Here is a 20,087-nt window from a genome sequence, read left to right on the forward strand (position 1 = left end):
TTTTTTTGAATTTTGAATGGAGAAAATATTTTTTGAGGGGGTTAATTAAGTTTATTTATTTGTTTCATTTTTCTAAAATGAGGTACTGAGGATTGAGCCTAGGTCCTTGAACATGCTAAGCACGTGCTCTACCACTGAACTGTACCCTCCTCCCCAAAGCAAGTTTTCTTACCCATTATTCTGCACCTTAGGAGTTCAAATAAATTGGCGTTGAAATCCAGATATTTTGATCCTACTATGGTTCTTTGCATTATATCCTGCTGAGGGGTGGGGAAGCAGTTCCTTTATTCATTCATTTATTCAGCAGTTTTGAGTACCGACTTTGCATCAGGGCCTGCCTAGGTGCTTGGAAACAGAAAACAAGAAATGATCCTTTTCTGCAGGGGATGGAAGCCTAGACCAAAAGCTGGGTAATGTGATCTGAGCTTCAGTAGCCATGTGCAGACGCTGAGGACAAACTTATCCCCGATTTGCTTGGACTTCCCTTGCCTTCTGGCTGGTGCACACCAGGTCGCCGCATCCCAGTGAGGCCCGCAGCCCACAGCACAGTATGTACATCGATTTACCCTCCCTTCTCGGCAGCGCCTGCAACATGAACGCCCCTGACTACATGCAGTGCGCTGAGGACCACCAGACTCTCCCGATTGTGGTCCAACCCGTGGGGATCATCTTAGAGAATTTCTTTTGCATCTATAATGGAATCTCCTTGGTGAGCCAGATCAGACCGTGCGGCTCCCAGTGGGCACTCTGTATCTACTATAGGTATCTCTATGCGCCCGAGAATGGATGGAGTGACTTCCAGACCCACCGCAATGTCATGGGCCTTGTCACCATTACTGACTGCCTCTTGGCCAAGACCTTCTAGAAGCTCCACGCACAGAGGAGCTGTATGGCACCACGCTCTACGACTCTCAGCTCTTTGTCTTTGTGCTGTATGGGGAGGTGGCCGAGCAGCCGCACACCGACGTGGCCTTCAATCTACGAGGACTGCAGGGTGGTGGAGAAGAGGATCGACGACTTCACTGAGTCACTCTTCATCTTGCCCAAGTCCAAGTGGCTGGATGGGGACCCCGAAAATTCTGGGGAGAAGACCCCCCTCCTCTACATCCTATTTGAGAAGGAGGACTTCGTGGGACTGGACACAGACAGCAGGCAAGTCAACCTGAAGGCCGGGCCACCCTGGCTGTGTGACAGATTGCTTCCCTACATCCAGAATGGGATCATCAAGGAGGAGGGCTTTCTTGTAGCCAAGGCGGGAAGGAGGTGTAGCCCGCCGGTTTTCAGATGTTTAAAACTAAATCCGCCTTTGTTTCAGAGAGATCCTTTTAGGGTTAGTGTGGACACTTACTCCCCCTTTTCAGCCAGGACACTTGGGGGGACCCCTGGAGTTGCTGTCCAATAGAGTAGCCACAGCTACTGATGTTAGTAGTGCTGGGGAGGAGGCCGGTCTGAGCTGAGATGTGCTGTAAGTTAAATGCACATCAGACGCTGAAACTTGTCTAGTAAAAAGAATATAAACTATCTTGTTACTTTCTATATTGATTACACGTCAAAATGATAGTATTTTACATACAGTAGAATAAGTAAGGTCTGTTCTTAAAATCAGTTGCTTGGTTTTTTTTTTGTTACATTTTAAACGTGGCAACTGGGAAACGTTATTTACATGACTCTCATTTCATTCCTGTTGGACAGCCTGTCCTGGGACAGTTTCATCCCTTTGCTTATAAATGAGACTCTGAATCCCGAGACGCAGAATGAGGTGCTGGTTGAGCTCAGGGTGGAGCCGATGTCTCCTGCCTCCCAGGCCCAGCACCAGCACGGCTCAGGCCCTCTCCCCTGCCTGACAGCCACCATGCCAAGTTAGGACATCAGAAACACTGCCAGGGGCTTCCGAATTAGCTCCTTACGCAGGGAAAGTCGTGTCACGGTGTATGGGACACAGCAGGGAAAAATTCGTCCTCACATTGTCCCTGTGATTAGGTCAAAGGCCCCACTCTGCCTTGGAAGTGCAGACGATCACTTCTGGGCTGCCTAACCCCTCACCCTCTACTATGTTTCCCTGTGTATCTTTCAAGCTGTCCCTCGGGCAGAAGAGGGTGAGACGTCTTTGCCGAGAGGTGGTCCCCCTTTACTGGGGAGAGTGAGGTGAGCTGTGTCCCCCCGGCCTACGGCCTCGGGCCTTGAGTCTGGAGAGCGCTCATGGCGGTCCCACAGGTGACGGTCGGAGGACATGGTACGTGCTGCCGGGCCCGCTGTGCAGGAGGGGCTCTGTGATTCTCTGTGATTCTAAGGTCAGATTCTACTTTCTTGTTGTTGGTAAGATGGAGGAGAAGATGCCAGAGAATTGATAAAAAGAAAATCCACACCAGTCCTGTGAATGACAGACACAGGGGATCCGTGTCCCACCTGCGTGTGGTGCCTGGCAGGCTCTGGAATAATTTTCACTTCCTCCCCGGACATTCCTCTATGGCTTAAGGAAGGGGAGAGGCATGTCGTGGCCATGATCTGTACTTGTCCTCACAGGGCCCTGTGATCTACATGCCCACACTACACTTCTGCTCCTTGGAGATGAGGTGTCAGGTTTAGGAAACTGGGCACTGCTGAGGGCATAGCTGCCAGAACCGTGCTACACCAAGGCTGGCTCCGTTCACCTCACCTGTCACCTGTTGAGTCCTAAGGCGTCATTCAAGGTAGGTGCATCGGTGCAATGAAAGCAGGGACCTCCTTCACCCCCTGGACAGACTGGTGGGTGATCAGTGGAAGCCTGGAGCCCTGCCCCAGCCCCACGCCAGTGCCTCCTATTTTGTCATAGGAGGCACTGGTGACATTTTTGCTCAGCAACTGCTTGGCTCTGATTCTGCAGAGCCAACAGAGAATGCCAGCTTGTTTTTGCCTTTTGAAGTCTGCCCTTGGGATTTGGCGGAGTAGCTGGATGTGTGCTTAGCCCATAGTGGTTGACACTGTCACCATTGTTTACCCAGAACATTGTGTACCAGGCATGGCTGCCGGCATCAAAATACAGCAGCGCATTAAACCTCCCTCCTGGTGGGTCTGTCTGTTCTGGTACCATAAGGGCTCAGCCAGCATCTGAACGTCAGTGAGATAACGTGGCCAATGAGCTCGGGTCAAGCACGTTCTCCGCCAGTGACTTTTACTCCATTGTTGCTTTTACTATTACACAGTCATTAATTTTTTAAACAATGCTTTGGTTCAGGAGCAGAACCTAATTCTCCCCTGTTCCTCTTGGTGGGAGTGAGTAAAGTTGTCCAGCTTGAAATGCGACCACATTTTGTAGCTCAAAAGCTGTCTACACGCATCTAGGTGAAGTTTTGGTTTGGGGCGCTGACCACGTTGGGGTCCCCCGGCAGCATCGCTCCCCTCAGGCCCCTGCCTTCCCTGGATCAGGAGGTGAGGGTGGGTCTCACCGTCCCTGCGTCCCTGTCCTCATCACACTGACGTAATTTCTTGTAAATGCTGTCAAAGTCATTTTTGTTCTCGTGTGTTTCTAGTTTTGGCTGTTCCTCTATTCCTTTTTCTATTTTCCTTTTTCCCTTATACCACCCCGTGAGCATGTTGTTGGGTCTGAAAATGTGGGCTGTGCACACCCTGCATTGGAATAGCCAGATCGCCCTCTGTGCCGTCTCCATCGCTATAAAAAGCAAAAACTTAACAGTTGCCATGATTCGTATATTATCCTAGTCATCTTATTTTCTACTTTTTTGGAATTTTTGCTATGTTAGCACATCACCCACTGGAGTTTGATATCTGTTAAAGTCCTTGCTTTGAGGAACCTGTTAGTTCGTCCTTATATTTGGTAACAAATGCTCTCTTACTAATTTTGTTTATTTGTTTTGAAGAAGTGAGATGCGAATTGATTTAGGCGGCTGCTGAGGGATTTTTTTCATGGAGTATTTAAACTTGGAAAGTCAAATTCTGCAGCACCTTGCTTGATTCTGGCTTTTACACAAACGTGCTCGGCACGAGGTTCCTGGCTGTCGCTGTGTGACGTGCGTGACGGCGCTTCCTGGCCGGCGGTCACTGGTGAGGAAGTGGCCGGCTCGGGGGTGAGCAGCTGCAGGGGACGCTGTTGGAGGAAGCAGTCACCGGTTTTTTGTTTTTTGGTTTTTTTTTTGCATTCACCTTCCCAGTGCCATTTACTTTACTTTGCATTCATAGAGGGGCAGGAGCGGGCCTAAAACCATGCCACTCTTTTGTTCCCTTTATGAGGCTGGTTTTTCTAAGTATCAGGAAAACATTGCCTTGTCCTAAGTAACTGGTTCACTTGGATCTGGTGGACACAGGGACCGCTAAAGGGGACCGTAGCTTCCTCTCTGCTTCAGCCAGTGGGCATTCAGAGCCAGGTCTGTGGTTTGCCTCAGCAGCCGTGCAGGCCTCCCTGCACCGGCCTTTACTTTTACCCCTTTTTGGCAGTAAATAGCTGACTCTGTGTCTGTTGCAGCTGATGTCCACCACTGACGGCCGTGTGGTTATTTTGCGGTAGTGAGTCTCCAACACCCCTGTCAGCCGTGAAGGGACCTTGCATTCTCACCCCGACCCTGGTTCATCTCACCCAGGGAAAGGGCTTGGCCACCACCGTCATGCTGGACATGAGGCCTTGTTTCTCCTTTCATGCTCTGGTCCAAATGTGGACACTTCATCCTTCACTGACTTGGTCTCGCTTGAGACAGTCCAGACTTTCTGAAAGAGTCCATCACATTCTGGGGGGGAACAGAACAGAAGTAAGAGTCGCAAGTAGGAGTCTAGGCTGTCTGGGTTGGCAAATGCAGGCTGGGATCTGTGATGGCCGGTCTGTGCCCTGGAAACTGGCCTTTCCCGTGGCTCCCGAGAGAAAAGGGGTCGGAGCGAGAACAGACTTGCCTGGGTTCCTACCATCCTCATCTGCTCACTGACAGGAGTGTCAGCTAACTAGGAGCTCCCCCAGAACTCGGGCCCTTCAAACCTCAGATCACGGGAGATCCTTGAGTCCTTTTTCTGGTCCTTCTTTGTGAGAATCCAGTGCCTTCTGAGGTGACTGGCAGCAGGAGATGCCTCCCCCTCCAGGGAACTCCCTTCGGAGGACTGTGACTCAGTGCACCTTGCTGTGAGCTTGTGGGTTTCCATCGTGCTCCCTGCAGAACCAGACTTGAGACTGGCTTAGCGACAGAAATAACAAGACTGATTCCAGGGCAGGGCCAGGTGGAGGGAACAGTGGAAATTGAATGTGACCTCAAACACCTAGGTGGGTGCTGGGGCTGTTACTAAAATGGGGAGCCTGGGAGGTACCTGCCAGGAATCGAAGTCTAGAGTAAATGGTGGACATAAGGCCTTTTTTTTTGACATATGGCATTTTTAAGATGCCATTTGTCATCCAAGTTAGGACTTCCAAGAGGCACTCGTGTCTATGAGCCTGGGGCTCAGGTGAAGGAGCCGGACTAGAGATACACATTGGGATTCGTCATTCTTAGCTGGTGTTCACAGCCGTGCAAGTGGATCAGCTCATCTCAAGAGGTGCAGACTGTGTCTGAGGGGGGGCAGGGCTGTGCCTGGTTTGGAGGAAAGCCCGGACCATGCAGCTTTGGTGTGTCAGTCAGCGGCGTTTGTGATTTTCAGAGCAATGGCATTTATCCTTAAGGTTCTGGGGGGTGGGCAGGGCCACACAGGAAGAAATCTGAAGAGAGGGTTTTGGCCACGTGTGCGCGTCTTGGGACGATCCAGAAGCTGCAGGGTCCAGAAGGGGAAACTCCTCAGAAGCTGGAGTCGGAGTGGGGAGTTGGGAGAATGTAGTCACACTCTCCTGTGATGAAGGGAGGGAGGCCTAGGGAGTCCGCACCCTAGCGGACTCTCTTTCCCACGAACAAAAGGCAATCAGACAGAAGATTTGAGGTAAGAAGGGATGGGCGTTGGGAGAGGAGCCATCCTGGAGAACGGTGGTTGAACAATTCTTGAATAGTCTCCCTGAAACATAGAGTTAAAAAAACCCAGACTCTTAAGAATATTGATAGTGACTGGGGAGGAGGCAGTTGTTTTTCTGACCTCCTAAGGGTAAGGTATGTATCCGGGGATATACAGAAGAATCGGGCAGTCTGTTCCTGGGGCTTCACCCTTACCAGGGGGAACAGTGCAAGTTTAAAGGGGGAGAAGGGCAGCGGAGGGAAACTAGCCAGGCCCCGTGTCACGTACCAGTCGGCCGCCCTACTTGCGTGTTGCATTCACATCCATGCCTCCCAAGTGGGCGGTGGCAGCCCCGTTTTGAAGATTGGGAAGCCTCCTCAGAGGTTTAAGGAATTGGTTCATTTAGCAGCTAGTAAATGCTGTAGCAGGATTCCAGCAGGGCCTTGTCAGACTTCAAGGGCATGTTCTCTCTACTAATTCCGGTTGTACCTGAAATGGTGAAGTGAGTCAGTTTCGGAGCCTTTCAGAGAAAGTACGCTTTAAGTGCCTCAGGACTGTTGCACAAAGCTCAGTGTTCTTTCATGGTTCGGAACCACCGCAGTGCTTTTTGCCCCACAGATGTAAGGTCTTACTCCTTTGACGATGGCGTGGTTGTAAATGACATACAGGTGCAAAACCACACTTAGCAGCTTCTGAAGGGAAACTCTCCTGTTCTCCCTTGATCGGCTTTCTTCCACGGGATGTAACTGTGCTGCAGCTAAGGCCTGAGCTTTCCGTATGGAGTGAGGGTTTGATATCCAAATTTAGCATAAAACAGTCAGATGGAGAAAATCGAAGATGACAATATATTTTGGGGTTTCATTAGACAAGACATACTATCTGTTAATGGCTCATAAAGCTAATGAGATTGAGTACAGAACATTGCATTTCTTACTTTCTACTGAGAGCTGTCTTCCAACATAAGGTTCTCTGCTTTGGAACTTCAGCTCAGCCACTAGGGCGCCTGTCATTGTGTTGGTGTGATTGCATTTACACAGTGCATGTAATCTGGGCTTCCTTAGCCCCAAACACTCCAGTGCAGAATCATAGGCTGTAGCCATCACTTAGTTATACAAATACTTCTAAAACTATATGATACCAAAAAAAATAAATAAATAAAAATAAAGAGAGAGAGGGAGATTGCCTTTATCAAAGTTCCTTTGGATTTTAACTGCAAAGTGTTGTTGAGCAGCTCTGGTTTCCTTTGGATATGAATATATACATTTCTTTGCATGTAACTTGGATTTCAGGCTTGAACACCAAGCTCTTGTTTTCCATGAGCCACAAAAATCATAGCCAAATGACACACGTATGAAACAGTTTATTCTTTTTATCTGAGACAGAATCCTTGAATTTGGGACTTGAGCTGCGACTTTCCTGTTTGCTCTTCCCACCCCTCTTGTCACCTCACTCCTTTTTCCCACGTGGCCTCCAAGAGGTCATGGTCTCATAAGAGCAGGTGGACAAATACCAGTTGGTCGCCAAGCAGTGCTGCTGTAGATGGAGCCCAGCCAAGAGCTAAAGGACATCATCAGGGAGGACTTCCTGGAAGAAATTGGCTCTACATTCAGTTCTGGGGACAGAGTAAGAGTCAGCCAGGGGAAGGAATCAAGAGGGTGACTCAGGTGGCAGGAGCAGCCCGGGTAGAGGCCTGGAGGCTTGTGGGGTGGGGACTCGGGGAGACTGCCCTGTGTGGTCCAGGGTGGTGGGTGACCCTGCTTTGAAGGACACTGGAGAGGGCCTAGGGGTGGAGGGCTTTGGAGGAGCTTGGTTTTTACTAGAACTGACACAGAAGAGGCAGTGAAGGGTGTCAGCAGGAAGTGACCCTTAGGAGAGCAGCTCTGCCTGTCCTTTTGAGTCCCACCCCTTCATTCTTTTATTCACAAAACACGCAATTCTGAGTGTCTAGGGGAGAGGGGGAGGACCCACAGTAGTAAGCAAAATGTACTTGCTTCTTGAGAGCTTAGCAGTGTCAGAAGTTGACTTAGATTAAAATGTTTTATTAACACAGCAGGGCACCTAATCCAAAGTGCGGAGGTTGGAGGGAAGGAAGACTTCCTTGACAAACAGTTAAAATGAGCCTGGAGGCTAGTGGGAAGTAGCAGCAGGTCACGGGGCCCCTGAGGTCACTGGGGACCTGGTACTGAGGTGAGGATGGACAAGCAGGGTCGGGGGTGGGGCTAGAACTCTACCAGGGAGCCTCTGATGGGTTTGAAGTGGGGGAGATGTAATCAAATTTGTGCTTTGGGAAGGCTGCCTTGGCTGTGTGTGTGTGTGTGTGTGTGTGTGTGTAGCGGGGAAGAGGGGGAGGGTGTGACCAACTGGGAGGGTCATTAGAAGACCATTCACAGGCTCGGAGGCCACCAGTGGGAGAGGGGCGTCGGGACTGCTTGGGGACCGCAGGGGCAGAGTGGATGCCGGGTTTCCTTGTGTGGAGGGCTTGTTAGCGGGGTCGCTCTAGCGACACCTTGTGGCTGGAAGTAAACAGATGGAGGCCGCCAGGTGGACTTACCTCTTCTCTCCTTCCCTGCCTTGTGTGATGATCTTAGCTCTGCCAACATATGGAACAGAAGAGCTAAGTTCCAGAGTAGCCCAGGACTTTGCTGGGCTCGTTCAAGTGAGAGCAGATAGGATTAAGGCTTGTGTTGAGATCTGTAAGTTAACTTAGCTAGAAACGTCCTGTCTTTTGGATTTTCATAGGGGTAGTAATTCTTGATAAAGATTGCTTTCTTGGTGAGAGGAAATTTAATACAACTGATGTCTTTCTCAAAAAATATCTTATCTTTTAAGAAATTTAATATTCAAAATAATAGGAATATTTTAAAATGATAAACTAAGGCTTTCGTGTAGTTTCTTTGGTTTCTGAGTTGATGTGTAGGTAGACCCTTTGCATTACATAATAGCACATCTTTGACAGTATTTAAAGAGCTGTTAGTGAGCGCCCCCAATTTGAAAGCATCATTAAAGCTTGCTCTGAAATAGTGAAGTCATATAGGTCTTGTTTGCAGAAGCCAGATATTTGGTTTATAATCTGCAGCATAGCTCCCTTTATAAAATAATAATAGATTCAAAATTAACAAAGTGGAAAATAATTGATTTTTTTTAAAAAATGAAACATAAACGTTCTTGTGCTATTGTTGCAACTGGAAATTTTGAAAAGAAAAATCCTATTGTAATATCATCAAAGTGAAATACATATATGTCTGTCACATTTGAATAGTAACTGCACAGTGGTTTTTGAAGTCAGGATCATTCCAGCTCAGATACTGGCAGTGATGGTTGCTGGTTTTCAATGGAAGAGCCTAAATTTGCTTTCTTAGCTTTATTCTTTTCTTTTCTTTTCTTTTCTTTTCTTTTCTTTTCTTCTCTTTTCTTTTCTTTTCTCTCTCTCTTTTTTTTTTTTTTTGGGTAGTGCGAGGGTTGAGTAGTGCTGTGCCAGCATGATTTGTGGGCAATTTGTGGGCAGATGTCGTGCAGCAGCAGTGAGATATTTCCATGCATTTTACTTTCCGGACATCACCAGGGAACATGTGTGGTTTGTGCCTGCAGGATGGGATGCTGCAGGACTCCCTGGACCATCAATGTTATGTCTTGGAGCTGCTCCGGTCAGTGAATGATTTTCTGTGGCTTGGAGCTAATGTGGTCTGATGCAGATGATCAGATGTGTAACTAAAGTACTGTTACTTGAAATAAGAGAAAAGCTAGCAAAAATGTCTCTAAAATACAGGATGAGGGAGGAGAATTGGCTGAGCTGCTTGCAGTGGGGAATATTCTCAGGTGACTCCCTCACTGTGTCTCCTGTCACTATCCCCCACAGCCCTGCATGGCAGTCCTACTGAAGCAACCATGCACTTTCTCAGAAACGCGCTGAATTTCCTTGTGCCTCTGATTGTTCACTTTTTTTTTTGAAAGCACATCTTGCCCTTTGCTTAAATGCCATCCCTGCTAGCCACCACTTACACTCATTCTTCTGGACCTCGTCCATATATAGCTGCTGAATGAAAGAACAAAATGTAGTATCTCCATTTAGTGGAATATTATTCAGACATAAGAGTGAATAAAAAAGAAAAAATAAATAAAGGGGAATATGAAAAAAGCCATCTGCTCTGGGTAGTCCACCCTGACTGCTCAACCCGGCCTTTTCCCTTTGAAACCCCATCCCTTATACCCCACTCTACTATTTTTGATAGTATTTACCACCTTCTAATAAAGTTTAACATTTTCAAAAAAAAAAGAGACATGCTGATACCACTTCAACATGGGAAAGCCCTTGATAACAGCACGTTAACTGAAAGGAACCAGACACAAACAGCCACATATTGTTGATTTCAGTGATCTTAGAAATGCCCAGAATTGGCTCATGCAGTGGCAGAGAGCAGATGATGGTTGCAAGGGGCTGGGTGGAGGGGGGTTGTGGAGTGACTGCTAGTGACAGGGGTGTTCTATTGGGGTGATGAAGTGTTCTGGAAATAGATGGTGGTGAGGGCTGCACAACCGTGAGTGTGCAGAAGACTGCTGAGCGCTGTCTCTGGGAGTGCTTGTTGTTGGGGCGGCTTTATTTTGTTCTCATCCTGTAATGTGAAGTGTCATCTTGTGCTGAGACCATTCAACTCCTGTGAGTGGTAAGGCTAAGAGACTTTGCAGAGTCATGTTTCTTTTTTCCCCCTTGCTGAGTGTAGGCAAAAATGGTTTAAGCCTGAGAAAGTGCTCCATATGCAGAAATGTCTTTCAGTTTTGGCTGGTGTAAAAATCTTGTGAGCTTTTTAATCATTTAGGACAGTCTGTAGGGGGAAACAGCCTGTGAAGCCTGGGTGAGACTTGGAAGAGCCGCGCTACCCTCCCAGACACGGGTGGGGATTTCACCCCCATTCAGGCAGTGAAGGGCCAAGACCCGTGAGAGGAGTTGACAGTCATGAATATTTATGTGTATCCGCTGCTTCATCTTGGATATTAATTTCTAGCTGAGTCATTTTGTGGCAGCAGCCTCATCCTACATCAGGAATTTATAGTATCTGCTCTTTGAGGTGAAGAGCTGACAGACTTGATTATTTAACAGTCTATCTTGTATTGATATCTCAGATTCCTTTGTCAACCGCAAAACAGCAGAAATACAGACGTCCTTTAATGCCGATGTGACCTGGAGCAGGTTTAGTTTCTGTACCTCAGTGACCTTATCTGCGTGTGGGGAAGATGATAACAGTGCTTCCCTCAGAGGGGCTGGTGAGAGGAGACTGAGAAGCACAAGTGGAAGACTTACACGAGATGCTCATGAATGACAAAATTTAGTGCTCTCAGCCTGGTGAGGCCTCAGGGGCAGAGATGTCAGAACAGAGCAGTCCTAGCCGGAGTTCGATCCGCATTGGCAGGTTTTATGATCACTATCACCACTGTGGGTTATCAGGTAGTTTTAAGACTTGGTAATATGAATTCATGAATAATGTTAAAGACTAGACAACTCAGATCCGGTTTACATAGTTCTCAAGATTTCCTGTGAGAAATGGATATTTTTTCCCCATCTTAAATCTGAGTGGATTCTCTAAAAAAATTCTGTAGTCCTCCATCTTTTTCCTTTAATTCTCCTTTTTTTTAAATAAAAGTTTTTAAATGGAGTTACTGGGGACTGAACTGAGGGCCTCATGCGTGCTGAGCACATACTCTCTCAACTGAGGTATACTCTCCCCCATAATTTTTTTAAACTTTACTTTCTTAGTATTCAGAGGTTAGAGGCCTCTAATTCTTTTTTTGGAGACTTGTCCATAAACCGGTAAATCTAAAATTAATGGACAAAATTTGGTTTATTAAAAAAATCATTAGAACTTTTATCAATCCATTCAAAAGGAAATGCTTATTGAGTTAAAATGTTTCTCCTTTATGGTGATTTCTAATTTTTGGTCTAGCTTAACTTATTAAAAGTAATCCTCATCATCATAATGACCAAGCTTGCTGTGAGTGGACACCTACCAAAGGCTAAACTGTTTTTCTCATGTTTTACTTCAAAGCAGGTGTTTGACGGTAGGTATCAATGTCTCCTTTTTGCAGCTGAGGGATTGAGAGGTGGGCAGCTTGTCCCAAATCAAACGCAGCTGGCGGTGCCTAGCTCGGTGCTGGAATCCAGGCTGCACAGGATGCATTCTCAATTTCTCCTCTGATCAGCCTCCCGTTGAGTGGTTTCCCGAACTCCTGTGAGTCCATAAATGACCGATTTTGGTGATCTCAGCCTGATGAGGCCTTCAAAGGAGAGACACCAGTGAGAATGTGAGACAGAGCGGCATAAATTAAAATTGTACATTTTCACAAATGTTGCATTCTCAGGTAATGACTTAAATAGTTTATGTTTTCTTTATATTAGTGCTATGTAAGCACTAAAACAAAACATTAAAAATGATTATAGTGCAAAATAGGAGTGGGCTTTGAAAGTCCAATCATTGCTAATGATGTTGCTTGTTTTTCTCTAGTGGTGCTTATTGACAGAATAATTTACAATGACTGAATTTGTTTTATGTATGTAGTCTTAGTATGGAGGAAAAGTTTGTCAGTGCATATTGAAAGTAAAATCTTTACTCTTTTCTTTCCTGATGATAAATATGTACGTTGTTTCCATGGCTTAAGTATATTTCCTCATTTGTGAAATTTGAGTGATGCCGTTTACCATGTCTGACTGTGAGAGGTAGACGCCTTGTATACAAAGCATCCAAGAGCTGCTTAGTAAAAATGTGCTGTCACAATGACAGATAGTTTAGAAGGATCAACTGTGAATACTAAAGAGGGTGGCTTGTTTCTGATGCATATTCAATATGGATATATATGAATATGGCTTAAAGTAACAAGGATTCAGGGTTTTGTGTGTGTGTGTGCGTGCAGTATGAAGTTTTAATGAAATCTGTATCATTCTATTGAGACAGGGACTAGTTAAATTGACTTAAGCAGACGACCTTGAAGATTATTTACACAGAATGTGTATTGTTACAACTCAGTGTTCATGCTGCCGTGTAACTATACACTCAGACATTTAAATTCGTAGGACTCTGACCAGAAGCATTAAGTTTAGAAAAATCCACATTGATCATTTTCAGGGAATAAGCTTCTCTCTTTTGTGATTAAAGAAAATTTTGATTTATTTTTCTGCACTCTTAATAGGTTTTAAAATATCAAAACATTGATTTGACATGTCAGCTTTTTTAATAGAAAAAAGCTCATGCTGTTTTAATATGTAAATAAATGTTTTTGTATTTCAATACACTTCTATGATTTCCTGGCTCTTTGAGAAGTATTTTGCAAGATACTTAGATTACCTCCTGTTGGAAAAATACAGACATGACTTTTATGAATATAGGCCTAGTACAGGTCTGTTGGTTTTTGCTACAGTGCAAGACATGAGGACTAGGAGAGCAGTATGTGCTACATAAGCTTTTAGTTATCTGATTCTTGTTTCTGATCCACAGGCAATTTTTGTGTTGCACCTTTCCAGGCAACCAGGAAGGCCTTTTAAGCCATAGGTGGCGCTGTTACACCTTCTTACAGTCTTAACTTTCCTGTTTGTAAAGGAAGTCTTAAACAACGTTTTTTTTTTTTTTTTTTGATTCCTTTGCTTAGTGCTTCAGGGTAGCACAATGTCCATTATGTCTGACTACCTGGAACTATTATTCTGCTTATGTCTTAGTTTTATTCTATCATCTCGCTGTGAACATTTCAGACTTCCTGTGCAAACAGTTGCAACATCGGACTTTTCTTGCAGTGTTAGAAACCAGTGAGCCGGGATTTTATAAAAGAGCTAGAAGCGGCCTCTGGAGCACCTTAAAGCTGAAAAGTGTACTGAGTTCCCTAAGTATTATCCCCACCGCTGTGTGTCAATGGGTGGTAGGAGATTTGGTACATATACAAAGGGGTGTGGTGTTTTGACTTGGGTTTGCGTGCACGCGCTGCCACTGATCTACGTGATCCTGAGTCAGTTCTTTCTGAGTTTTTCCCTCGTCTGTGAGATGGGGACACTCATTTCTGCTTTGTAGAATTGTGAGAATTAGAAATTATGTAAAGTGTTTAGCACAGTGTGTATGACAAGAGGGCTCATAATCTTAACTGCTGTTTGGTGTGAAGCCATCATTTGATAGTCTTTGGCAATTACTGAGAAACAGGAAAATAAGAAAAGCTGGTTTTATGATGAAAGATATTTGAGGAGGTTCCATAGTTCCTATACACATAATTTAGCATCAGCAGAGTCAGGACAGTTACACAGTCGCCCTGAACCAATGTTAAGCCACAGAATTTTTGTTACTTCATATATGTTGGTGCTTAAGGGGACCCAATACTTATACACATGTTGTGTCCAGCAGCCAACTGAGAGATGACAAAGAAGAACAGGCAGGCGATAAATGTCTCCTTTATTACTGATGAAGCCACGTTCTCCATGAAATTCAGGGCTGTGGGAGAGTGAGTGTCATGACACTATGTCCCAGAATTAGAGACTTACGCAGTCCCAGGTAACTCTGGTCCACAGCGAGCATTCCCTTGAGAGATTCTGACCCATAATGCACAGGACTGTCTTGCCATGGAACTGAGCATCCCGGCTGCTTCCTAAGGGTGGCCAACACTGGAGGGGAAGGAAAGCTTTCATATGCCCTGCTTGTCTCCCCGGACTCACACCTCAATCTGTTAGTGTGAGGAGGGCTAGCCGTGGGCCAGTGGTCAGGGGTGTGAAGGGAGAAGCAGTCTCCCATGGACCAGAGGAGTGGGGAGGAGGGAATCCCCCCTCAGATTAAACAGGTGGTGGCTTGAAACAGAAGGGTGCTCCTCAAGAGTTTATAAGAGGGGAAATAAGGATTTCCTTTGGGACTCAGAATAGTCATGAAACACAGAAGATGATTAGATGGGAGACTTGTAAATCACTTTCTTATTAAATTGAAATTTGTTGGGCACCAAAAATGTGCTACATTCTTTTCTGAGAGTTTTACAGAAATGAATCCTCCAATTTTCACAACAAGTGAGTAAGAAAGATTTGATTGTTATCCCAGGTTTACAGTGTGGAAATTGAGGCACACAGAGGGTAAGTAATTTGGCCAAGGTAACAGAGCTAGTAAGTGGCAGAGCTGGGATTTAAATCCTGGCTATCTGGTTTCCAGGCTCCCAGGGATGGGCTTTGGGTGTTTACAGGTATCTGCATCCCTGGATCTCTGTACCTCTGCATCAGTTAGACCAGAAAGGACAGGGAAAGTGGAGTTATACAGGTACTCACAGTCGTGTTTCAGCCACTGTCCATGGAGTGTGCCCCGTGATTGGCATTAATTGTTTTCCAGGCAGTAGATCTGTTCTTATAACAGAAATTTAGTCCATTGAGTTAATCTAGAAACCCTTCCTGCTCTGCTTCTGTCCACGCTTGCCATGTGACTGCCTGCCCGAGATTGGGCCGTGGAGGAGAATCTGTACTCATGGTTGAACTCTGATATTTCAATCTGGTTTGTAGTTTCACATCTCCTGTTACATTAATAAATTAAATTTCTGGTTTTCTTGCATCAGTGTGTCATAAGTTTGCTTAATGTGAAACCAGTCCATGGGAGCCGAGGGGTGCTGACGGAATAATTTCTGAGCATGTGGCATTTCTACCCGTGCAGAAATGGCTGGAGGATGTCCACCTTCCTCACTGATTTCTCCCAGCAGCAGGGTCCTCTCCCACCCCCGGATGTGAGGATGGGATCTCTCTGAGTAGGCCATTCAGAGGCCGAGTCCACCAATCAGATGAAGTACCTGGAAGTGGGTTTAATAGAAGAAAAGGGCTTCCAGGTAGTCCGATGGGCTGTTTGAGTCCGTTTGGTGAAAAGATGTCCACTGTCTGTGGTTGAGCTGCTTCTTTGCTGTTTAAAAGTCTGTATTACATGAAGGGATTTTAAAAAGCAGAAAGGTGTGATTTCAGGTGGTACATCCGCACCGGTGAGTAGTGCTGGATGACCGCCTGTGTGAGGAATAGACAGAGTCTTACAAACTTCATAAAACAGCTTTTAAAGCTCTTCCATCTGAGTGCACTTCGTATGGGGTCCAGTTCATGACTGGTCGCGCTGAGAGGGCACGTAACTGATGATGGCAGAAAGGACACGGAGGCATCAAAAAGGTCCCAGACATGTTCTGTGTTTAGAGGATGGGGCACAGAGTAACATATTTGAGCTGGTTTTTCATTGAACACTTTTGAGTATTTTCTAGGACTCCCCAATCCCCCATGGTTCCATGCAGCTGGGTGTCCCCTCAGTGCAGCTCTGTCAGCGCTTGCCCTGGGCTGACGCGGTGTCACGGGGAGCAGGATGGTCAGTGTCCCCGGCTCCTCCGAGCTCCGTCTCCTCATCCGCAGAGCCGGGTTTCTCATCCGTGTCTACTTAGTAGGATTGCTGAGAATCACACGTGATGGTTGTCAGGTGTGACTTTTGGTTGTCTCTGTGATTGGCGTATAGTCAATATTTGATAGAAACACTTGTTTTTTATTATAATTGTGGCTCCTAGATTGCAGTGGTTTTTAGTCTGCATTTATTTTTTTATATAAATTTATTCTTATTTTTAAGTAAGCACTTGTATTTATTTATTTTCATGAAGGTACAGGGGATTGAAGCCAGGAACATGTGCGTGCACAAAAGGTGCTCTACAATGGAGTAATACCCACCCTCCTTGTCTGCACTTAAAAATAAATATTTCAATACACAAAATATTTCTTAAACACCATCATGGGTCCTATTTTCTGCATAGACAATTGAATACATATGCCATCTCAATAAGAATAAATGTCATGGGGACATACCTTTCTAAATCTGTTTACGTGTTTTAAAACGATCATAGCTAGTGAAAAACACGAGTCTTGGATCCACTACTTCTTAGGGTCTGCTTTGCCATCATGGGGAATTACATTCTACAGAGAAGGCTTATTGGATCTCATTGATATTTGGATGATTTTGCAATGTTCAAGGCTTTCAAAAGCTGACCGTTTTGTATTTTAAACTAACTACAAAGTTATCTTCTAGAAGTTGTAAGTCCTTAGCTTGTGAAGTGCCCAGTAATTCAGTTTGTATATGTCTGTGTCTCTGTGAACGTGTATGTGTGTGATTTCAGGAATATAGCAATAAGTTCCATATAGCCTTCTGAAATCTTTCTCCTCCAGTTCAAGGTGTAGGTATATATTTACACAAATAAATTGATACTCTTTTGTGATTTGGCATATTGGTGGGAATAAGAGGTTCTCATAATTGTTTCAGAAGGGTTGGGGAGCATGAGCTTAGAAAATGGGAGGAGATAGAGGCAGGGAGGTTCTTTAAACTTTGTGCAAGATGAGAAACAGTAGCTTTTCTTTTTTCTTCTAAAGCAAACTGGCACTGAATTGTAACATACTAATACTCAGAATTGCTTTTCTGATCAGAGACAAGTGCCTCAGATTTTTCAAGGCAACATGAATGATGAAATGTGTTTTAGCAGTTATCTTTAAAAGTAGTTTTATTTTTCAAGTATAAGTCTATAGACTGTTCTTTTTTTCCCAGCTGTACAAGAATTTCTCATTGATCCAGGTACGTGATCAATGTGTTTAGTTTCTTTGGGTTATTTATTTTTTTTAAGTGCTTGATTCATTCTGGTGTGAATGAATGTTTAAAATTTCTGGATTTTGATCTTTAAAACTTGCTGATTTATCAGAACTGCAAAAAACCTGATGTTTGTTCCTTGTTTGGTGGGGCAACCTATTGATTTATGTTGTCTGTTATAGAGGGAAATTCTTCCTCTAGCCTGTAGATAATTAAGTGAATGGTTTGCAGTGTGCCTTAAAAATTATTTGAATGCATTGAGCATGTTTGTCCAGTGAATTTTGGATTGAGTCATAATAATGACTTTGCTTTGATTCTGTGGCTTTTGTCCTCTCCACAAGAATTTGAATTCTCTGTTGCATTTTGTATTCGTGTTCTTAACAGGGGAAGGAATTTTGCATTTTTTACAGAGGTGGGTTTTCCTATCCCCTCTGAATTCCTTCTGTAATTGATACAGCGAAAATCTGTTATTGCAGTGCTTAATTATTTCATAAAAAATTTTTTGGCTTAATCAGAAACAATGACAAAGAATGATAATAAAAAATACGAAAACCTTCCTTCCTTTGAAGAATAGAAATGAGGTGGTCAGGCTCACGCATGCTTTGTACCTGACACACTTACTCTCATGTCATTGTGTATCATGAGTCGGAGATGGAGTTGCTTCAGGTTTATAGATTTTTGTTTTAACATTTGTGTTGAATTCATTCTCTAGGCATGATGATTCCTGTTGCCTTTGTGGAAAGTGTAGATGAAGGGAAACAAATGCTTTGTTTTGTTTTCAGGAGGCCTGAGATGCTGATGAGAAAAGAGTAGAGGGTGGGCTGAGGAAAATAGTGATAGACCCTCACCTCCAGGCTGAAATTGATGAACAAAGAAATCAATTAAGTGTATCGGTATTTGACTAATAGAAGTCAGACAGCCCAGACTGTCTAGTTATGCCCAAAGGAAAGTACTGAATTCACCTGCAGAATTAGGTGCTTTACCATGTAGAAGCAGCTTAGAGCAATCAGAAAAATCAGTCTTATGATGAGATATAAAAAGAATATAATATCTTTTATTTCTGAAACTTTTCTACATTAAGTTGTGTAGAGCTAAAATTAAGTTTCAAGCACCAGGAGTTAAGAGTTTAGGTGGTTCTGTGGGATCGTTATTCAGGGATGTGTCTAGACCCTGCTGGAGTGGCCGAAGCTGGCAGGAAAAGATCCAGAGCCAGGATTTGTCATCCTAGGATGTCCTCCATAATGGTTCCATGTGGGAGCCCATGATTGAGTTAACAAGTTGTAACACATCGCAGCCGCCTGTCAACTTTAAGAAAAAAAATGTGCTTATTAACTGCTTTAAAGCAAACACCTGTGCATCCTCACTCCTGTCTCCTTGCCATAAAAAGCAGAGACAATGCCTTGCTTGCATATTTGAGGTTATAGATAGCACACTGCTTATTGCAGAGCAATGACCCAGGCCCTCAGCTATAAACGCCAGGCCTGCGTGGTGTTAGATAGTCTATTATCCCCAAAACAGGGACCAGGCTGGTCTGGTGGTCTGCTTTGTAATGAACATGTCTAAAAAATGTATCTTGTTCCCCTCAGCCCATGACTTCCCTAAAGGTAAACTAAGCCTTAGTACTCATGGTGGAGTCTACAATCTCTGTCTCATCCCTTCTTTCTCCAAGTTCCTGCCTACTATCTCACAACTGTTATTGACTTTTTACTTTGATTATACACAATAAATATGGGAGCATTTGAGAGACTCGTGGATTTGGCTCCCTAATCCCTCTCGCTTTCTTTCCTTTTTCCGCAGTCTTGAGAAATTCATTCCGTGTCGGTAAGACTTCCGCCAGCCAGAACCCACAGTTCCAGGTGAGAAGGATGCAGGCTTTATCCCTCCTACCCGAGGGAGAGAGAGGAGATAATTGAGATATGCTCCCCTGTGGTCCCTTCCTGCCCCAGGGCCACTCCAGTTCACCTGCAGCCTTCTGGCCTCTGCTCACAGGGCCTCTGTCCCAGGATTGACCGCAGCCTTTTATTCCCTTGTCAACATTCCCTGTGCCTTTCAGAGGTTGCTCTCTTCTCTGCAATTCAACCCTGGCAGATGTGATGGTGGTCAGCGTGCTGATGGGCAGTTACTTGGGGACTCCCAGGAGCCATGCTGATTCTCCTGAGTCATTCGGGGTTACAGAACTGTCAAGCACTGCAGGAAGCCCATTCACGTGAGTTCAACACAGCATTACATCACTTTCATTTTATTTTTGAATTTTCAGTGGAGAAATTATTTGTAGCACACTGTTCCAGATTTTAGGCCGCCTGCTTTCCTCACCACCATTTCCTTGTTGGCTCTGGTGCTTGTTTTAAGAACCAGGTTTCTTCTCTGGTCATTTGTAGCAGCTGGGCTTGCCGAATCCTTGGTTTGCATTTGAAGCAGAATGCTTCTTCGTGATGTCAAACTGATTTTCCTTGTCATGTCTGAATATTTCTTGTACACTCAGCAACAGTTTCAAGTGAAATGCTCTTGTCCAATTTCGGTTAACTAATATTTGCTGATCTCCTGCTTTCATGCTGAGGGCAGTTTCTTCTTCCTGTAATAAATGTTAGCAATTTGCATTTACTATGGAAGGTA

General features: G+C 44.8%; 2 protein-coding genes across 1 annotated transcript in view; both read left to right on the top strand.

Annotated features, from left to right (window-relative positions):
- The window catches only part of LOC140693124 (uncharacterized), an 843,637-nt gene that overhangs the window by 412,789 nt on the left and 410,761 nt on the right, over nucleotides 1–20,087 (top strand).
- Nucleotides 1–20,087, top strand: part of LOC140693128 (uncharacterized) — a 38,317-nt gene that overhangs the window by 7,492 nt on the left and 10,738 nt on the right. Inside the window, exons 6-7 of the mRNA XM_072957199.1 lie at nucleotides 19,272–19,330; nucleotides 19,528–19,680. Of these exons, the coding sequence (XP_072813300.1) occupies nucleotides 19,272–19,330; nucleotides 19,528–19,623 (155 nt within the window). The 3' untranslated portion in view covers nucleotides 19,624–19,680. The remainder of the gene's footprint in view (nucleotides 1–19,271; nucleotides 19,331–19,527; nucleotides 19,681–20,087) is intronic.

Source organism: Vicugna pacos, unplaced genomic scaffold, assembly GCF_048564905.1.
Source record: "Vicugna pacos unplaced genomic scaffold, VicPac4 scaffold_19, whole genome shotgun sequence".
Taxonomy (NCBI): domain Eukaryota; kingdom Metazoa; phylum Chordata; class Mammalia; order Artiodactyla; family Camelidae; genus Vicugna; species Vicugna pacos.